At 45.5% G+C, this 22,084-nt stretch overlaps 1 protein-coding gene across 3 annotated transcripts in view; it reads right to left on the reverse strand.

Moving 5' to 3' along the window:
* The window catches only part of CALN1 (calneuron 1), a 469,972-nt gene that overhangs the window by 424,106 nt on the left and 23,782 nt on the right, over positions 1-22,084 (reverse strand). The window contains exon 2 of one of the 3 annotated variants that reach the window (XM_060285810.1): positions 17,683-17,874. The exons of the other annotated variants lie outside the window; for them this stretch is intronic. Coding sequence (XP_060141793.1) covers positions 17,683-17,801 — 119 coding nt within the window. The 5' untranslated portion in view covers positions 17,802-17,874. The remainder of the gene's footprint in view (positions 1-17,682; positions 17,875-22,084) is intronic. 3 annotated transcript variants of the gene reach the window in all.

Here is a 22,084-nt window from a genome sequence, read left to right on the forward strand (position 1 = left end):
GCAATATTAATATCAGACAAAGTAGACATCTGAGCAAAAAAATTACCATGCACAAGTAGAAGCTTAGATTTGAGACCTTAGGTTTGAGACCTTTCTTCTTTTCTAAAATGGATATTTAGTGCTATAAATTTTTCTTTAAGTACTGGTAGAGCTACATGCCACATATATTTTCATTCAGTTCAACATACTTTCCATCTCTCTTTTGAGTTCTTTGACTCATAGGTAATGTATGTAGAAGTACATTATTTATCTCCCAAATACTTTGGGGTTTTTCTAAATATCTGCCTGCTATTGATTTGTAATTTAATTTCATGATGATATTTGAACATATCTTCTGTGACTTGAATTCTTTTAAGTTATTTATTTATTTATAGCCCACAGTACGATACATCTTGGTAAGTGTTCCATATTTACATAAAAAGAATGTGTATTCTGCTGCTGTTGGAAGTAGTCTATAAACTCTAATTACATCAAGTTGAATGGTAGTGTTATTCAACTCAAGTCTGTGACAGTGTTAAGATATCCAACCATAACTGTAGATATGTCTATTTCTCCTTAAAGTCATATCAGTTTTTACTCCAGCATTTTAAAGCTCTGCTATGTCTGAGGTCCTCCTCCCCGCACTGAGGGCTGGAAACCCTTCAGGCAGTAATTTGGGGCAATCATAGCACTCACTTTGTTTCCTGTTTCTTAGGTCTCCCTATTTTTCATTGCCCTATTATAATACCTTGAAAACCACTGTTTCATATACTTATCTAGTTTCTGTTGTTGTTGTTGTTACTGTTTCAGATGAAGGCTATCAGATGACACTGTAATATGTAGGAAGGGAAATGTTGTCCTAAAGGCTCAGGGAAAGAGCCTGTTCTTAAAGATGACATCTTAAGAAACAGAAGTAAATTTTAGAAACCGTGTCCTCAGAGTCATCATAAGGATAAAGAAGGCGTGAACTTTGTGAGACGGGGACACAGAGAGAGCAAATCAAGGTGAAGGCAAAGAGGCCAACAGGGAAAGGAGGAAAAAGGAAAGAAATATCTGGCAGGATGCAGGTCCTCATCAGAGGCAATAAAGAGTAGATGTTTCATTGGAAAACAAATCAAAGCTTTGATGTGGGAGAAAAATGAGAAGAGCCCTCTCAGAATACACAAGGAAAGGACAGAGATATTAATATGTTGAAAGAAAAATGTATTATGTATGTAGGGCAAAGAAATGGAGATGCAACCTAATGGAGAATTATAGGTGGTCCCAAGAAATAAACCAAAACTATAGAAAAGCAGTTATAATTTTAAAAAAAGAAAAAATTTTGAATTGATTAAAAAATAAGGATGAAGATCAAAGTGGATCACATGTTGCTGGCAAAATTAATAAGAAGAAACTCACACATAGAGATGTGCTGTTAAAATTTTTTAATTCAAGGTTGGGGGCGGGGGGGATCACTGTAATGTATAGGCAATACACAACACAAAACAAAAAAAAAAACCCAAACCTCTCGGAAGGACTCTAAGTTGAATCAATACTGTATGTGTTGGTGACAAGCCCTCTAGCTGATTGAAGTCCATGGGCATGGTCCAGTCATGTCCCATCCCTGGCCACATCCACAAGGATCAGCAATAGAAACTTTCCTATCAGGCACCAGAGGTTCACAGGAGAGGAGGTATCACCTTGATGATGAAAGATGATGAAAATAGAAATATGTCAACCGTCAGGTACACAGGCATGTGAGAAACACCTCTGGAGACTTTGGTGAGCTTAGGTTCCTCAAAAGTGAGGAGCAGGCAGTCAGAAAAATGACTACTTGGTGACTGTTCTCATCACTGCTTTTAAAACTCAGGTCTATTTTTGGTTAGAATGTGAGCCCTGGAGAGCAGGACCTATGTGATACTGTCTCCACTTTTGTCCCCTGTAGCTGGCACAGAAGGTCCTTGTGTAGCTGCAAATACAGGTCTTTATTCACACCTCCTGGGGATTGTTCTGGGAAGGGGTGGAGGCAGCCTTTATACTGAGGAGAAAAGTCCTATATAAACATTGAGTCCTGCCCAGTCTAGAGAAACAGCGGTGAATTCATAGCTAATTTCCAATCCATAGTGTAGCTAAGGGTGGGAATATAGAGCAGGTTGACCCTGTTGTAACATGATCATCATCACATAATCCGCATTTCTTGTGCATAATTGCATCCCTGAGAATGACTTAGAGAAAGAAGGAGGCAAAATGCTTTCTCCATTATGGGCAGGGGACATTTTGCAGATTATGTTACCCTTAATAAAATAGTTTTCTTGTTTTATATGGACTTATCCTGAACTATCTCTGGGAATTACTGATTGTCCTTGTGGGGTGAGTATCTGCAAATGTGTGCATGCATGCATATTCCCTCCCAGGAGACCAGAAGATCACAAGGAGAATGAAAGCATATGTTGAGTTCAACAAATAGAGCTGGAACGATTGGAGGTCCATGTGCAAAAAAAAAAAAGAACCTAGACACAGAAATTACACCTTTCATAAAAATTAATTCAAATGGATCACTGGCCTAAATGCAAAATGCGAAACTATAAAATTTCTAGGAGAAAATCTAGATGATCTTGTGTTTGGTAATGAGCTTTCAGGTAAAACACCAAAAGCATGATCCATGAAAGAAAAACTTGGTAAGTTGAATTTTATTAAGAGCAAAATCTTCTGCTCTGCAAAAGACACTGCTAAGAGAATGAAAAGACAAAACAACAAATTGGAAAAAAGTATCTGATAAAGGACTTATAGACAAAATATACAAAGAAATCTTGAAACTCAACAATAAAAAAAAGCAAACAACCCAATGAAATATATGGGGAAAAGATGTGAACAGACACCTCACCAAAGGAACTATACAGATGGCAAACAAGCATATGAAAAGATGCTCCAAATCATACGTCATCAGGAAATGCAAATTAAAACAACAATGAGATAACACTACACGCCTATCGGAATGGCTAAAACCAAAAGCAAAAACGACAATACCAATTGCTATCAAAAATAGGAAGCAAAAGGAATTTTCTTCCTTGCTGGTGTAATACAAATACGGTACAGCCACCTTGTAAGACAGTTGGGAAATTTCTTACGAAGCTAAGCATAGTCTTAGCATACCATACAGCAATCATGCTCCTAGGTATTTAGCCAACTAATTTGAAACCTTATGTCCACAAAAAATCTGCATGCTGTTTTATAGCATTATATTTACTTGTAAATATATTTATATGTACAAATGTAAATATATAATATATAGATTTATAGCAGCTTTATTCATAATCACCAAAGCATCAGAAGCAACCAAGATGCCCTTCAATAGGTGAATAAACGGTGGTGCATCTATAAAATGGAATATGATTCAGCAATAAAAAGAAATGAGATACCAAGCCACAAAAAGACATAGACGGATCTTAAACGGGTATTTGTAAATGAAAGGAGCCAATCTAAAAAGGCTACATACTGTATGGTTCCAATTATTTGACATTCTGGAAAGGCAAAACTGTAGAGATAGAAAAGATCAGCGGTTGCAGAAGTTCAGAAATCAAGGAGGAAGACTGACTAGGTGAAGCTCAGGGTATTTTTAGGGCAGCAAAGCTATTCCGTATGATACTGTCATTGTGGATACATGACAATAGGCACTTGTCAAAATCACTTCAGCACACAGTGAACCTTAATGTATGCAACGTTAAGAAATCAGGAGGTCAGCAGATATCCAGGATGGAACGCAGAATGTGACAAATCAATTTGTATTACACATGTATGAAGCAACCTCACTGAAGGGAGGAGTGCTGACATAAGTAACTTTGGAAATGAGCGGAATTTGGAAAACTAAAGGCAAAGGTGCTATAAAGCATTTTAGTTGATAAAGTTGTTTCCCACAGGTGTACGTGTGAACAGTTCTGATACTGCTATACATGTTAGCGCAGTTAAACAATTAAGTAAATGGATGGTGGATGATAGGAGCTAGATTTCTCTCTGTTGGAGTGGGAGTTTACAGGTAAGAAAGGGAAGGCTGGTAGAAGGATCCATGTGGTAATGGAGTAGCGTTGGAGACATCAGTATAGAGCTATATTTAGCTTGATATAGCTACAGATGTTACATATAGAAATATGTATAGATATGTGTATATACACAGGTTAATACCTACATATATTTTTTCTTGCTCTGTTAGCTGAGAGGGCCTAGAAGCAACAATGCTTCAGTAGCAACAAGCATGCCTAGGGCTCAGACCTTGGTTTCTAACACCATTCTCTAATAAAAGAAACCAGGCCAGGAAACTGGGTCAGGAAATACACAAGATGAGCCTGGAGCATCCTGTAGCGTAAGGAAGTGAGAAAGTGTTCAAAACACAGGAGCCAAGAGCTCCCAGTGGCTAAGGCTACAACCATTTGAGCAACAAAAGAAAGCTGTATTGCATCTTTACCTAAAATATGAAATAAATACCCATAAGTCCATACTAAATAAATGCATGATTGCAGAAATAAATAAATGGGGAAAAAGAGACAAAATCTCCTGTACAGAATAATTCCAAATAATTAATGTAGATACTCTGCCTTCATGGAGATGCAGCATAACTCCTCATTTCTTGGGTAGCCTGTGTAGAGCAGCTTCCTTCCAAAGAGTACAGTATGCAAAAGGGAAAAATTAGTAACTTCGGAGTGAAGAATCCTGACAAACACACCTCAGCCAGGTGATCAGGGTCAACGTCAACGTCGATTAGACATGTTGATATTACGCACCCTTGGTATGATGTGATGAAAAGGGCACTTGACTTTTGTCGTCTTCCTCCCCCATCCCATAACCCCAGCCTAATCATGAGAAAAGCAGCAGACAAATCCCAATTGAGGGACATTCTTTTTTTTTTTTGAGATTAATTTGTGTTTTTATTATTTTTATTTTTTTGCGGTACGTGCGCATCTCACCGCTGTGGCCTCTCCCGTTGCGGAGCACAGGCTCCGGACGTGCAGGCTCAGCAGCCATGGCTCACGGGCCCAGCCGCTCCGCGGCATGTGGGATCTTCCCGGACCGGGGCACGAACCCGTGTCCCCTGCATCGGCAGGCGGACTCTCAACCACTGCGCCACCAGGGAAGCCCTAATTTGTGTTTTTATTTGCCAGTATAATTTACCTACAGTGGCCTGCAAACTTTTTCGATCTAAAAAGTACATTTTACATCACAATCCAACAAACACACACACATATGTAATATGTATACATATATAAAAATGAAACAAAAGTTTTGCCAAAAACGTCTACCCTGAGTGTTCTTTTTTTTTTTTTTTAAGACTTTTTTTTTAAACCAAGGATGAACTGCACTGACACATCATAAGTACCAAAGTCCCCAGTTCATCTTAGGGTTCACTTTAATGAAGTGAACAGTATTGCACGTTCTATGGATCTGGACAAAAGTATAATGACATATACCCATCATTATAACGTCATACAAAGTATTTTCGTTGCTCATAAAAACTTCTGTACTCTTGGGTATTCATCTCCCTTCTCCCCACAAACTCCTAGCAACCATTGATCTTTTTATTGTCCCAACTGAAGAACATTCTACAAAATACCTGACCAATACCCCTCAAAACTATCAAAGTCGTCAAAAACAAGAAAAGTCTGAGAAACTGTCACAGGCAAGAGGAGCCCAAAGACATGACAACTAAATGTAATGTCATATCCTGGATGAGATCCCGGAACAGAAAAAGGACATGAGATAAAACCTAACGAAATGTGAACAAAGTATGGACCTTAGTTAATAATACTGTAACAATATTGATTCATTAATTGCAACACACATACCGTATTTGTGTGAAATGCGAATGGGAGGAACCTGAGTGTTAGGTATATGGGAACTCAATTATCATCTCAATTTTTCTGTAAATCTAAAAGTGTTACCCCAAAATAAAATTTATTTTTCAAAAAATGTTTAGTCTCTCATATTGTCTCCCATAGGTGATGTGTCTTGTCACACAGTCAGAGGTATCCTGCCAGCCTCCAAACCTGAAGTTTAGAACTGGCGGATTGGGGGTCCTTCTTGTTGTTGGTGCAATGCTCCCAGGAGTCCTGGTATCTGCCCTTCCTGTTTGGCCTCCTCTCAGCTCTGTGTGTCTGACATCCCTGGGTCTCTGCTTTACCCTCCATCCAAGTCTGGCCCAGGAGTCTACACCCATCCTCTGTTCTGGGGACACCTTGGCGTTGCCTCTGTGGCAGACCAGCCGCCTCTTCATTCAGTGTCTCTGCCCCACAGCTACCCTGTTCCACTCTCCACACACTGAACCAGACCAGAGGTGACGTCTTGGGGCAGGTGCCCTATGTGGTGGGCTCCCAAGGTCCCCATGGAGGGCTGAGATCAGAGCCTCTGTCCTTAGTGCTGACCTCATGCAGCCCCTGGGCGCCGAGAAGAAGATGGAAGCAGTGTGTCCCTTAGCTCTCCTGCCTGTTTCTCATTTCTCCTCCTCCCTCCAACCTCTAACCAGAAAATAAAGAAGTTTCCTTTACTTCTCCTGTGTCATCTGCTCCTTCTTCCCGGCTCCAGCCTCAACGTTAAGCCTGAAAGGTGGTCAGAGATACCTTCTTTACACCAGGAGAAGAATCCAAAGGTCTGAGTCTTCCCGATGAACTTTAACCTTGCAAGATTTCTCTGCCCATGAAGTCTGGCTTGGAAGCCCATTGCCTCCCCAAGAAATCAAACACCTGTCATCCTGCCCTGGGGTAGGAAGGCTCTTGACTTAGCCTCAGCCTTCATATTAACATGCACCCGTGTAATATTTGCCACAATGTTATTCTTTTCTTTTTTTGCGGTACTCGGGCCTCTCACTACTGTGGCTTCTCCCGTTGGGGAGCACAGGCTCCGGACGCGCAGGCCCAGTGGCCATGGCTCACGGGCCCAGCCGCTCCGCGGCATGTGGGATCTTCCCGGACCGGGGCACGAACCTGTGTCCCCTGCATCGGCAGGCGGACTCCCAACCACTGCATCACCAGGGAAGCCCTGAATTATGTTTTTAAAAGCATGAAATAGAATAATCAAGGGAACAGTAAAGGAAATCAATTATTTTTAAGTACAGTGTCACAATTATTAGACAAAACAAATGTGTGATGTAATAATACTTGCGCTTCCTTGTTCGTGCATTAAATAATAAGATCTGACAGCGGGTGTAATAGCAATCGTAATTTTGAAATACTGCAGTCGTAAGTGTAAACAACATGGGGAGATAATTCTGACAACTGTAACGTGGTAGGAAAACAGCAGCAAAATCACAGAACTGCTAATTCCATTGCATCATGTGGCCTGCATTCGTAATTGAAGGAAATGCTAGATTCCATTTAGAGATTGATGGAAATAAAGGTACATTCTTTCTCATCCAAATTCATGGGCCCTTTGATTCTATCCTCAGGCCGCCAAGGGTGAGAGTCCCCCAGGACCCCTGTCTGGTGCATTTCTTAGTCCTGTTTCCTGGCTTCTTTCTTCAGGCTTTCTCTGGGCAAGTCGCCATCTCTTTGTAGGAAACCCATTCCCCGACTACAGGACACAGCTCCCTCTGACTTCCTCCCCCGCAGGGACAAGCCATAGAAATCAATCCACCCTGGCAGTAGGTAATAAGAATAACATTGTGGGGCTTCCCTGGTGGCGCAGTGGTTGAGAGTCCGCCTGTCGATGCAGGGGACACGGGTTCGTGCCCCGGTCCGGGAGGATCCCACATGTCGCGGAGCGGCTGGGCCCGTGAGCCATGGCCGCTGAGCCTGCGCATCCCGAGCCTGTGCTCTGCAACGGGAGAGGCCACAGCAGTGAGAGGCCCGTGTACCGCAAATAAATAAATAAAATTAAAAAATAAAAATAAATAAAAACATAATTCACAGCCTTCACCAGACTGCCAAAGGGATGCATGCACGAAAAGCCCCTCTAAAAATACTTTTATTTTTTCCGACTCTAAGAAGATTTCTTTGTAGATGGTAATTTTTCCCTACATTGAAATTATTTTTTCTGACTCTATGAAGATCTCTTTGTAGATGGTAAATTTTCCCTACTCTGGTTATTCCCAAGCCTTCAGTGCAATCTGTGATTTACATCCATCTGCTGTGTGATGATGGCCGGGTGGGGAATTGAGAGAAGGCAAAGGAAATCGCGCCCTTGCTCCAGCACCACCCCTCCAGGGGCTGATGACTTGGTAGCTGCTGCTTACTGAGAAAACACGGAGGCCCCAGAGTCCCAGGTGTGGACCGGAAGGGAAGCAGCAATGGGGCTGAGATGGTGCTAAGCCCTTAGATGGGGTCAGGTAACCAGAATCAGCTACAGGTGGATTGACTCACGTACATACTGAAGGCCCACCTGTTTCCCCCAAATATAATATGAGGAGATGACCCTGCTAAGGGAAGGAGACAGATATTCGGCCAACAGCAGCACAGTGGTACCAGCTACTCCTTTTCTTTAAGTAAGTCCCACCAAAGCTCTGTGTGACCTGGGCCCGATTAATGACACTCTGAGTGACCCCTAGAGTTGTGGAATGGACCACTTGTATCATGACATGGGCTGGCCACTCTCTCTCCTGGAACATATTTTATCGATTTCCCTGAAATCCTGTCCTGGTTAATGTCTCTGCCCATGTGGCGAAACTTCCTCTATTTGCCACCGTGGCTCTTTCTGCCCTGCCCTTTCTCCTTCTGGAGTCTGGCACACACGAGGTTAGGATAATTTAAAGACAGACAAATGCTTTTCTAACATAATAATGTTCTGAGTTATCCACAGGATTGTGGGTACCTTGACTCCCCACCACGCAGATTCTTATTCTTCCATGCCACCCGGCAGGAATCCAGAAGACGCTGAAAGAGCTACATCACTGGGAACAAGTAGCATAACGATCCAGGATCCATGAAGGAAAACTGTGGGCGTTTTACAATGTGGTCCCCAAATTGAATCTCCCCGCCACTGATATGTGCTCTCTATGCCTCTACCCCCTGAATCTAGGAGGATCTGGACGGCTTTGACGGCCAGAATATGCCAGAAGGGATGCTTACAAGGCCAAGTCATAAAAGGCCAACCAGGCCCCAGCTGGTGCTCTTGGAAGGCTCATCCCTAGACGCTTGTCGTAGCAGCCAGAGGCCATGCTGGGAGAAGGACAAGCCATGTGGAGAAGTCATATGTAGGTACTCCCAGCTGAGCTGCTCCTTCAGCCAGCCCAGCTCAGGCACCAAACATATGAGTCACCAAACGATTCCAGCCCCTGGCCATGGAGTCTTTCCAATAGAGGCACCGGACATCACAGAGCAGAGATAAGCCATCCCCACTGAACTCCTGACCCAGAGATCCCAAGAGCATAAGATGTTTGTTGGTTTATGGCATTGAGTTTGGGGTGGTTTATTGCAAAGCAGTAGTAGCTGGACTAAGAAGAACCCAGAGGTCCAGGGGGAAAAGGTTCCTGCAATGGCCACATGTGGACCATGGGTAGAGAGCTGGATGTGGCTCCGATGGGAGAGACTGGGGAAGGGACATCTGGTGGGACAGGCCTGCGGGGCCTCTGTGTCCCTCCAGTCCCCTTTGAGCTCTACGATGGGGAGGACTGACTGAACCCTGAGGGAAAGTGCTGTTTTCTACAGTCTTCTGCTGACAGCAAGTCTGTCAGGGCATGGATTTCACTGTCTCCCCCTCCCCCTGCCCCACTTTCCAGATAGGAGCAAAATGCTCAAATTAAAATTTGATACAAACACAGGGAGTGTGCTACATGAATTTGGTCTGGCCCAGGGATTCTCAATTTTTCCATAAAAGGGCTTCTGATGATAGAGAATGACGGGGTCATAGCCCAAAACATCCCACTGCAAGCAAGGACCCAGTTTGGAAGTCCAAGATTTTTGTCTTAAAAACTAGTATCTTGCACCAGAACATACCAAGCTTTGTTTTAATATTAAGCTGTCTTAGATTACCTGCCATGAGGTGAAAAGTACATCGCATGAACGTGTACCCTGTTTATCCTATGATGCCAGACATGCTCTGGTCCATTGCTGCATCCCCCATGCAAATGCCAGGAAGATAGGCATATAGCATCCTGATACCCAAAGCTCTTCCAAAGAAATCAGGTTCCTAGGGGCCAACTGGGTTACTGACCATGGAGCACTTTTAGAGGAATACTTATTAATAACAATATTAACCATCAATTTGTGGCATGTTTCACATAAAATAATAAAATAATGCCATTTGCAGCAACATGGATGGACCTAGATACGATCATACTAGGTGAAGTAAACCAAAGACAAATAACATATGCTATCACTTATATGTGGAATCTTTGTTTAAAAAAAAGGATACAAATGAACTTATTTACAAAACAGAAACAGACTCACAGACTTTGAAAACAAACTTATGGTTACTAAAGGGGAAACGTGAGAGGGGAGGGATAAATTAGGAGTTTGGGATTAACATATACTACTGTATATAAAATAGATAATCAGCAAGGACCTACTGTACAACACAGGGAACTCTACTCAATATTCTGTATTAACCCATAATATTTCCCATAATATTAGGGAAAAGAATCTGAAAAAGAACGGATGTATGTATATGTATAACTGAATCACTTAGCTGTATACCTGAAACTAACACAACATTGTAAATCAACTATACTCCAATATAAAATAGAAATTAAAATTTTTAAAAATGTGGTATGTTTTCTTAGAAGAATCATGCAGGAAATAATGGATCCTGGCTGAAAGGAGGATTTTGAAGAGACTTGAGTTAGAGAATCTCCAGGAGGGTGCAAGAGTGATCAAAGTTTCTCAGCTAAGATCATTTGTAACATTTTCTATGGAGTCCAGAATTTACACTTTGGCTATGCATGTAGATTTTTTCTTCGTGAAGACTGTGTTCTTGATCCCATGCCCCCTGGCTTCCTAAGAGACACTGCTCCACTAATTATCACCTTCAAGCCCTTCTCCTCTCTTGCCTCCTTCCCCTCCACTCCAGTGTCCCCTGTCCTCAGAAGCCCTTCCCTTAGGTAAATTGGTTCCTAATTCTGGAGAGCAATTTGGCAAATCTAGCAAAAGGAAAAAAAAAAAGTGTATACTTTCTGACCCAGAAATTTCACTTCTAGAAAATTTATATTTAGATATACTTGCACAAGTTCATAAGGATAAATAGAGATGCTCATTGCAGCACTGCTTGTGAGACCCAAAACAGAGCAGCCTAAACAGCTATCGAGAGGGGACTGGTGAAATCGATCAGCGTACAACAGAAAAGCATGTTGGTAATAAATTGTTGAGTGAAAACAATCTTGCAGGGTAATGTGACCACATCAGTGAGAACAAACTATGAATATTTAGGTGGATATAGGTTTATTTATTCTAGGTATACTGCACAACTTCAGGGGGGTGACATTCACATCGTATTCTTGTTTTATAATTGAATGGTGTGCCCTGGAGCTGTACAACTGCCTGGTGTGTGTGTGTGTGTGTGCGCGCGTGTGTGACATGTTCCAAGGCACACCCTGTGCATGAATTTACCCTAACACATAAACTCTATGGTGAGTGTTAATCCGTCTTTTCCATGAGCCTATAAACTGTAAGAGGAAAGGGATTATTTGTCTCTGAATTCCCAGCACCCAGCACAAATCCTGGCACACCAGTTAATGGTGTTTGGTTGAATATGGGTGCTAGCATTCCCTGGGCCCAGGGTATATCAGTTATGCATCATTTGCATAGAACTAGGCGTGTCCTAGGGGGAGGAAATAAACACTTAGCGGGTGATTTCTTGGCTTTTACACACACACACACACACATGTTTACTCATACCCAGTGTTCCAGGCTCAGAGTGTATTTGGAAAAGCGAGCTAAGCCAAGATAAACCATTTTCTTTGCTGTTCGACATCGCTAAGGTTTTAATATGCATCGATATTCTCTAACAGGTAGATATAGTACGGAGCAGCACCTGAATTTCACCAACCATGAAGCACTTTTAGAGGAATATTTATTAACATTGATGTTCTGAGGATCATCACCTTGGAACATGTTGTATTAGAAGAATCAGAAAGGAAGTAAATAGGTCCTGAAAGGAAGATTTCCAAGAGATAGGGTCAATCTCCAGGAGAATGAAAGAGTGATTAAAAGTTTCCTAGCCAAGATCATTTGAAATTCAAGTTGGACGGCTGGAACTGATAGAGAAAGGGAAAGGGAAAAGAGTTGGCCATCATAACAAAAGAGGGCAAAGTACACTCGCTGATGTAACATTGTCTCAGCAGAGACCCTCCCAATTCTTCTGGGGACCTGCTGGGCTGTTGGTGAAGGTCCCAGGGAGAAGAAAATTGGGGTCACCAGATTTCCAGGTCCTAGTTGAAAATCTCCTGGTTTAGTAGGTAGAGCCCACAACCGTATAGATTTTGTAAACTCACCAGATAAATTTTGGTGATGAGCTAAATTTTGAACTGCTCACTCCTTGGCATTGGTCCTTCTGCTCTAACACTATCCCTTGTTCCAGCCAGAACACGATCAGTGGACTGATGGGGGCAGAGGCCGGATCACAGCAAGTGAAGGCTGAGAAGTAAATGAAAGGTGGAGAAAGGGAACAAGTGTAGGCAATTTTTTCAAGAAGTTTGAAGAACATTTTCTTTAAAGTTCATATCAGCCTTTTTTTTTTTAAAGATAAGTGACATCAGAACGAATGTTTGTGCTTAGGGGAAGAAGAGAGAGGTTGAAGAATAACCGAGGAGGTACAATAGATGGAATAAGGTCCCTGCAGAGAGGGTGGCAGGGAACAGATGCCTGGGCACAGGTGGCAGGTGGTCCTTGACCTGGTGAAAGGCGTCCTCCTCCACTATGATGGGCAGGGAGGGGCAAAGATGAGCTTGGATGCAGAAAAGGTGACAGACAGGTGCTCAGGAAGTTGAGAAGTTTCCTCCTGGGGCCTTTGTTTTATTTGGGAATGAGCAGGTAGCATCATTCTTAGATGAGTGGGTAGTGGGCGAAACAGTCATGGTGGAACATGGGGAGGAGACCTGGTCCCTAGGAGGACCTCTGAGTCCCACTGAAGACCAGCTGGAGTTGAAGGCTATGAGTATCACCTACCCATGTCCCATATCCATGTAAGATTTTCTCTCAGTATGCTCTATATCCTGAAATAGGAATAACAGTGGTAAACACCATCAAGGAGGTTGTTAAAGCGGGGAGTATTGCAGTGTGAGTTCTGTGAGTTGAATCTGAAGGAACATGAGGTGGAAATGTTGCCTTGTCATCCACACGGTTTTAGCTTCCTCACGTGACATCAGGACTCTGGGCAGATGTGAGACAGAACAAGCACTAAGATGATCAAGGAGCGCGGGAGTGATTGGAAGGAAAGCAGGTGATGACAGCAAGGAGAGGTCAGAGGCGAGATTTTTACACAACTTTCTAGGAACCATGCTATGAAGGTCGACCAATAGTCTCTCCAAGTGAAAGGTCTCACTGTTCATCTCAGGGGCCCTGAAGTACCTCCCCATTCTCCCAAACGCACACAAACCTTGCTCCAACCAGAATGGGTCTTCTCTTTTTTTTTTGCCTTACATACTGGGATTCTCCAGAAGACATATTTTGGAAAGGTTTTGTGAGGAAAACAAAACAAAACAAAAATGAACATCACTGATGAGACCCAACCCTTGCATTCAACCCGAGAAAGAACCCGAGGCTCCCAGTGAGTTGATGGAGGTGCCCACTCCTGCATCCTTCTACAGAACCATATGGTGTGTGCTCTCCCCAGAGCTAATGCTCGGTGATGAAACATCCTCATTAGGGCTGGTGACATGAATGCTGCTGGGGTCCAACAGAGCTGGGCATTGTGGGGAGGGAGGAGCAGTGGCCGTGGTGGGGCCATGGAATCCCCTGGACACCTGTTAGGGACACGAGGAGGGGAAATTAGGATGGGCAGACCAGGGGGGACTCTGGTTGATGATTCCAACCTAACTAGGGAAGCCAACTTAGTAACCAGGCAATAAAACTTGAGTTCGTTCTGCCCCTCACTGCTCAGGACCTTAAATCATGGAGGAGTTTATAGGTCCTGTTTATGTAGAAACTCTCTTTATAAGCTATTCAGAGCAGGGGTGGGAGGGAGTAATAGGGAGAGAAAAATTCCCTTTGAATTTCTATTGCTTTCAGAGTCAGCAATTTAATGAGTCATGCATTCTAAATCCTTGCTTTGTCTACACGTTTTCATGTCAAAATACTAAAAAACACTTTGTTTGGAACATGGGTTATTTTTAGCTCAGGTATCAACAGTGCACATCCATTTCTCCCCATATTAGAAAAGCTTCCTTTGGGCTGGGTTGGAGCAACACCATGGGAGTGGGGTTGTTTACTGGCTGTGGTTTTCTGAAGCTACCTGGGTATCTCTCTATCCTTGGTGACTCTCTTCCAGTTGGTCTCCTGGGCCTACTGACCATTCATGAGTCAGCTCCAGACCTGGTCAAAAGAGTTCCAGGTCTCAGAGTCTGGACAAAACGGGAAGAGCATCCTTTCAAGCCTCCAGCCCAAGGAGTCAGCACCTTGGTGGGCCCGAGAGAAGCAGGGCTCCACTGCTATGGGCCCTTGCAAGACTCTTCAGAGTAGAAGAGAAGGAAGGTCCCCAGCTACAGGCCAGCTCCAGATTCATCAAGAGAAAGCCTGGCCACACCTTGGCAAAGACATAGGAATAGACATTCTGGGGAATTCTGTAATCTTCCAGACTGACAGGCAGGAGAATGGGCTGGGAGGAGGCTAGAGGGTCCTACCTCTCCAGTCCCTGCCTCTGCATGACGTCTCTCTCCACAGGCCACTGCAGTGCCCCCAGCCAGCTTCAGCTACCCCACTGCTTTTGTCCCACCAGTGATAGTTCACTCCTCTGCGTCTCCTGGGGACCCCCTTCTCTGAAAGGCTCCAACTTAGAGTATGAATAACAAGCACCTTCCCTGCACCTCGTGAGTAGCTGACCAACTTCAAGAATGGAATACAAAACCAATATCTGAAGGAACTGGGGTGAGGAGCTGCCCCACTTCTCATTGTCTCTCCACCGGTTTCACCCACATATTTATAGCAGAAGCAACCACGTTCATACTCTCTGCCCTCATCCCCTGGACACTTGATTTGATCAGGAGTGGGCAGCTATGACCCTGTTCCCCAGGGATTTGGGAACTAGGACCATACTAATTCCCAGTTGAGGCTGACTGCCAAATTGGCAGCAACTTGATAGCGATAATTTTTACTATATATTGACAGAGAAACCAGACAGACATAGACAGGCAGAAAGAAACAGCTTTCTCGGGTTTTTCACTTCCCTGAGGCTTTGGATTTTCTGACATACCTTCTCCCACCCTCCACCAGTGCCTGGGATCTTGTGTTACGATGTTAGATATTTCTCTTTTCACTTAGGAGACTTCTACTGGACTTCTGTTACTAGGAATCAAATTGGTACCAGGAGATGGGAAAATGATCTGGGGCAGGAAGATGGGACACGCGGAGGAGACTCCTCCTGACTTTATAATTTTGCCCACCCTGCCCATACCAGGCACAACCACCTGGACCCAGAGTGTTTCAGGACTGAGGCCCCTGATGCTCTGTAAACTAGTCCCAGTACTCAACACCTGTGTTTTATCTGAAGGAGGCTCCCAGCCAAGGAACCGGAGGACAGGGATGCAACCTTCTCTACTCTGTGAGACTTCACTGATGGAAAGTTACACAAAACATGTTCCAGGTGGGCTCTTTTCCCTTTCCCCTCCACATCCAAGCCCTGGTGCAGAGACTGTGACCATGGAACTTCATTCCTTGGCCCCATCTCACCCCTCCTCCTTTTAGCTGTCTCTCTCTGTGCACTGCACAAAGAAATCGTTGAGAAATGTGTGTCTGCCTCCAAGGAAGGAGCAAGCAAAAGTGTTATGTCTGTTGGTGTGTGGGTATGACTGTGAATGTGTGATGAAAACAAGCCAGGAGCCTAGAGACCCTCAGCCCTGGGGTCCAAGAGGAGTTCATGCTCTCCCCCACGGAGAAGCTGATGGCTTGGGAGAAGCAGATTCATTCCTCTTGGGCTACTACTGCCCCCAGAAATGAGGGAAACTAAACTGCCCAACTCATGCTCATCACATTTCTGGCCCCAAAACTCTAAATCCCAAAGTCACAGGAACAAATAGGGAAATATTTTTTAATGTGGGAGTATGTTGAATAAAAAAGGGTTTCTGACTCCACTGGACTTCTTTTTCTGTTTGCTGCATGATATCTTCTCATCCACTAAGGTGGGCAACTCTCCTTATCCTCTGTAGCATCAACCACATCTGTCATTTGCCACAGACCCCATAGGACATGCAGAACCATTTCTCTGCCCCAGTCCTTCCCTCCTTCCCTCCCAGGGCAAGTGCCCAGAATGCTATCACTTATTCCAGACTGAGAATAAACCAAATGGGGATTTCATCCTTGGACTGGACCATGCCTCCTGCTGGGGCTCCTCTCTGGGCTGGGGAGGCCCAGGTCAGGTCGTCCTCTGACCCCTGACCAGCTTTCCTGAGCAGAACCTCCCTCTGAGCCTGCCTTCAGTATATGTCATTTCAGCTTCACGTTGCCCTCTTCCAGACCTTCCCTCAGAGTCGATGAGAATGGCTCACCCTGCAGGTCAGCACACCCTTGGCGAAAGATCCTATCAGCTCCCACCTTGATCTCCCAAACAATGAGTTGTACTGGAGAAGGTTCTGGATAGAGTCTTACAGCATCCTGTGCTGGTCCCTGCTGTCCAGCCCCCAGCTCTGGAGAGAAATTGCTGCAGATCAGAAATACGTCCACTTCCTTTATTCCCCCAGAAGCCTAACCCTGAACTCACGGTCCCCACTATAAACACTCGTGGTCCCCACTAGGAGCTGGTGACAGAGAGGGCTGGGGATCCCATTCCAGACAGCCTTGGGGAGACCACTGCAGAACATACCTGTTTAAAGGGCTCACCCAGACCAAATCCTCGATGTCAGCTTCACACAGATCAAAATTTCTTTCTATACAAAACCACCCAGAGTTGAAATTCCTCTTGAGTTTTTACAGCCATGAATGTCTCCAAGGAAAAGAAAGAGAGTAGGATCAAACCCACAGAAGCCTGTGACTTAGAACACATACAACCCCTCCCCCTGAGCTGACCTTCTCACCCATAATCGGGGGAGAGGCAGGGGAGTCCAATGGTTAGGAACAAGTTTTTGGATTCAGAGACATGGGTAGGAGTCCTGGGCTGACCTTTGCCTGTTTGATCCGGTCTATGTGACGTTGTTCACTGGTAGTCTTACTGTTCTCCCGTAAAAAAAAAAATGGGGTTAATAACACCCATATGGGGTTATTGTGAGGAGTAATTGAAATTATCTATGCAGAGCTCCTGCTTCTGTGCCACCACAGAGTACACACACTATAAATGGCATCGGTTGCTTTTTTTTTTCTAACAACCCCCTCCAACCTAATCAGTCCCTAATAGAGTCAGCTTTCAAACCCATCCCCTTGCCGCTGCATGCATCTCAGATAAAATCAATGGATAGCTGTCAGGCTCAAGACAGATCGTCAAATCTCTGGCCCAGCTGGGACACGCATCCCCTTGGGGCCCCTCCCTGGTGTCCTGTCCCCAGACACTCGGCACAAAGGCTTCCAGCTGCCATGCCACCCCCTACCTGCGGGCTGAACACAATCAAGTCCTGAGCAAACATTCAAGAAAGCTCGTTTCTCCGGGGGTTTGGGGGAGAAGACTTGCCAAGTGGGGAAGTCGGGGGCCTGGGTCCTCAGCGGCTCCTCTCCCCCTCCGGGGGCTCCTCTGCCCCCCTTTTCCTCATTCTCAGGCTTCCCCTCTCCAGGTTGCTCAGGCAGCCGCATCGGGGGTCCAGGGCGATGTTCTCAGAGAGATTTGTGAGTACACCAAGGGAACGTCAGCAGAGACGCTGAGATTCTGCAAGGAGTTGACAGAAACTTACTGCCTGTACAGTCTAGTGGTAATCTACTCAAAGTCAGTTGCCTCAATAACTCACACCCTCCCTTCCGCATTTAAACAGGACAACCGTAGAAACACAGTCCTGGCACAAGAAATATAACTGCGGTTGTGACAGATGTTTAGTTATTAATAAGGCCTCGATGTCACCAGAGGGTACTACACAACAAGCCAATAATGTGCCTTTGGAACCGACCATCATATTTACAGGTTCTTTTCCACTCCCGCTCCGGCGGGCTTTGCTGTGGTGTAAGCTATGCGGAGGGAGCTAGAACAGCCAGTGTGATTGCAGCCTGCAAGAAAGCCCAGCGCCTCGCCAGCAGAATTTGTTTCCTTGCCGTTGACACCAACAGAGCCACAGAAACGAAGTGTATGTGGCGGCGGGGGGTGGGGGGGGGGCAGAGAAGTTAGCACAGCCGTCTAGTGGAGAGGACTCTTGCCGAAGCTCTTACGCTTGTGACGCCACTTGCCATCCCAGGGCAACGTCATCCTAACTTCCTTAGACAAAGCGAAGAGCATCCCGGACTACACGGCCCTTTACCAGCTCCAGTCCAGACTTGCTTCCCATGTGTACGGAGCCTCTGGGTGGGCTTGAAGTCACCGAGGGGTGACTTCCTCTCTCTCCCCACCCCTGACATCGGGTCAACCTCTACAGTCCTTTACAACTCTGCTTAGGTTAAGGCACCCGGCTGGCTTAAGGCGCCCCTCATCTGTGCCTACATCCGCTGTCATCCATGGCCTCTATCTCTCTCCCCTCCCAACACTGCACTGAGAAAAGCTCCAGGCAAGGAATCGTTCAGATGCATTTGTGTCACCTGGGCCCAGGCAGGGATGACCTGAGAATAAGCAGTGATCAATAAAACACTTATTGAACTAACATTTACTTGATATTGGTTTCTCTTTGGTTTCACATTGAAGTTTAAAAAAAAATAATAATAAAACAAAGACTCTCCAGAGATGTGAAGTATAGAGAGGTTAACTGGAAGAATCCTGGTGATGGACTGAACGAGGCCTGGACACTGTGGATCGAGCCCTTGCCTGAGAAAGCTGGCCCGTGGGAAGGTCTGCACGTGGCAGTGGGCAGTGGCCTCTCCCAGCAACATCCATCCCCATCTTCCATCCCTCACAGCTCGGCCCCTGCACCTCGCCTCCTGGGAAGAGGCTCCCTTGCAGCCTCCTGATTCTGACCAGAGGTACATTTCCATGCCTGGGAAGTGTCCTCCTGGAGAAGCCAGTCCATAGGAGATGAGGCTCAGAAAATGGTCTTAGGAAGCATGAAGCCGTGGAGAGGTGTGTACAAATGTGATCATGGTTGTAAATCTGTACATGTGGTAGGCATTGAGTGTCAGCCCCACCCCAGGTCAGATGGGACAGGCTCAGCCCTATGCCTAACGTGTGTCAGTTAGTAGAATGAATGAATGAGAGACACACAAACTGTCTGTGTGCTTTATACCTTCCACCTTGAGCAGAAATCCCGATCATCTAGGTCAGGGCTGGGCCAGATGGTGTCTGGGTGCTCCTGATTCTATGAGGTTTGAGGCACAGAGTTGGGTCCTCCCCGAAAAGAGGGCTTCTATCTCCTGTGATTGGGCTGGAACCTCCCAAAGATTGGAACCACAGGGATACCCTATAGAGAGAAAGCTTCCCAAAGCCAGAAGCCTTGTCTCACCAAACGGGAGTGTAACACATTCACGCACTAGCACTTGTCTGCAGACTCACCTCCCCCAGCGCTACTTGTCTTCAGGTGCAAACACACTCGCACACACACACACACACACACACGCACACACACCAGCACTGTCACACACACTCTCCACACTGGTCTTCAAACACTCACAGCCTGTGTGTGATCTCAACCCCAAATTCAGCCCCTAACCTCGGACACACACACAAGGACTCACCCCACAGCCACACAGCTGCACACACCACCCCCATCAACATGAGCACCCATACACACCCTCACACAGACACACAACTCACATGTTCACACACACTACAGCGCCCGCTTACCCACACGTGCTGCACACACACCTATACTCTTTGAGTCTCTAGTTATCATGTTAAGTTAAAAAGGAAAAACAAGCTTCCTGTGTCATTATCCTAGAAATGCAAAAGAAAAGTGACATTTTATTTTCAGATATGCTTTTAGTTGCCATGACAGTCCCAGCACCGCGAAAGCTGTGATTGGTGGCAAATGCAGATTTCTAAAGAGAGTAATTAGCTCCCTATATACACGAACTTCCAAATACACCGAGTGCCCTCCCTTGTCAGTTCCCTCCAGGCAGAGTGGACACCAGGGCAGAAGCAGCCCGCAGTGCTAGTCTGGCTGCCAAGACGGCAGGTGATAGGACCTGCCAGGAGCTCTCAGCAAGGATGTGCACGACGATGGTCACAGTGGCTTCAGAACCCAATCCCCTTAATTACTTGGAACTTGCTCATAGCTCAACAGGAGCATGGCACTGGGGGTGGCAGCTTCCCATAAGGAACAATTGTTCCTGCCGTTCAGCTGGCCTCTGGTGCCCTTCACTGTGGCATTCGTGATGTGCCAGAGAAACGCAAAGCCAGGGGCTGGTCCCTCAGCCAAAAAGGGAGTGGGCTCCTCCACCCAGAAGCCGTCTCACCAGAACGCTCCTCTCCAGGTCACGACTGGCCTGACACACGATGGCGGAAGCCAAGCTGCCTTCCACAAGCTGGGACTCACCGCCCACGGCCAACTAGTGAGCCACCCTAAGTTGGCATCTGGATAGAAGATGGACCTGCGTCTCCCCATTTTGCTAGGAGCTTCTCAAAGACTGAGCCATGGCACATGCGCCTCCCAAGTTGCCAATGGCCTACAGTAAATACCTACAGGAACTACTCTTTGTCCCCGAATTAACTGGTTACCTCATGTCCTGATGAGATTCCTAAGGGCAATTAATTTCCAGAATTTCTCCTCTGAGTCTGTCTGACAGTTGTCTTTATTGTCATCATCTGAAAGATTGGCCAGGAGCTGGTTTTTGAGCCCAAGTCTTGAAGTTAGAGCTTTGGACTAATTCCTGGACCCATATGTGTGTTCTCTTCAGCTTTTCATTTCAGCAAATGACCCACCCACTTCCTTTAGCACCTAAAATGTTCCCTGAGCACCAGCCAACCAGTGTGAGTCACTCTGGGCTACCCAAAATGGGATGCTACCTTGGTTCTGCCCTCAAGGTACTCCATTGGCCCTGTCACTTTTACCAACCCATAATATGCAGGGATTGGGGTAGTGACGGACGCGGTTAAGAACGTGGCTAATTGAATCAGACCATGCAGTGCAAAGAGGTTCTGCCACTTATAGGCTGTGTGATCTAAACTCTCTGTGCTTCAGTTCCCTCACCTGCAAAATGGGCCCGATAATAATAGCACCTACTTTGTACGTGTAATATAAAGTGTTTGGCACAGAGTAAGTACCACATGCACTAGCTATCGTTATTCATAAGTTTATTTATTTAATTTATTTATTTTGGGCTGCATTGAGTCTTTGTTGCTACGCATGGGCTTTCTCTAGTTGAGGTGAGGGGAGGCTACTCTTTGCTGCAGTGCACGGGCTTCTCATTGTGGTACCTTCTCTTGTTGCGGAGCACGGGCTCTAGGCACGTGGGCTTTAGTAGTTGTGGCACGCGGGCTCAGTAGTTGTGGTTCGCGGGCTCTAGAGTGCAGGCTCAGTAGTTGTGGTTCACGGGCTTAGTTGCTCCGCGGCATGTGGGATCTTCCCAGACCAGAGATCGAACCTGTGCCCCTTGCATTGTCAGGCGGATTCTTAACCACTGCACCACCAGGGAAGCCCCTAGCTATCGTTATTCATTCCTGCCTTTTGCACCTAACAGGCAGTGGCTGAGCACTCACTCTGCTCAGATGGTGCTGGGATGACCCCAGAGTGAAATGCGGGGAGGGGCAGAAGTGAATCCACCATAGATACAGCCCCACAGAGCTCAGAATGAAACCGCAGACACAGACACAAGTACACAGACCAAAGGAGGCTGCTCCTGCTCTTTCAGTTTGAAGAGTCAGTTTGTCACACCATTGTAAAGCGATTATATTCCAATAAAAATAAATAAATAAAATAAAATAAAAAAAGAGTCCATTTGTCCCTGAGGGTATTTTGGGAGGGGGAGGTTTTGATTCTCCTCTTCAGTGTCACCAAATATGTTCT

This window comes from Globicephala melas, chromosome 15 (assembly GCF_963455315.2).
Source record: "Globicephala melas chromosome 15, mGloMel1.2, whole genome shotgun sequence".
Taxonomy (NCBI): domain Eukaryota; kingdom Metazoa; phylum Chordata; class Mammalia; order Artiodactyla; family Delphinidae; genus Globicephala; species Globicephala melas.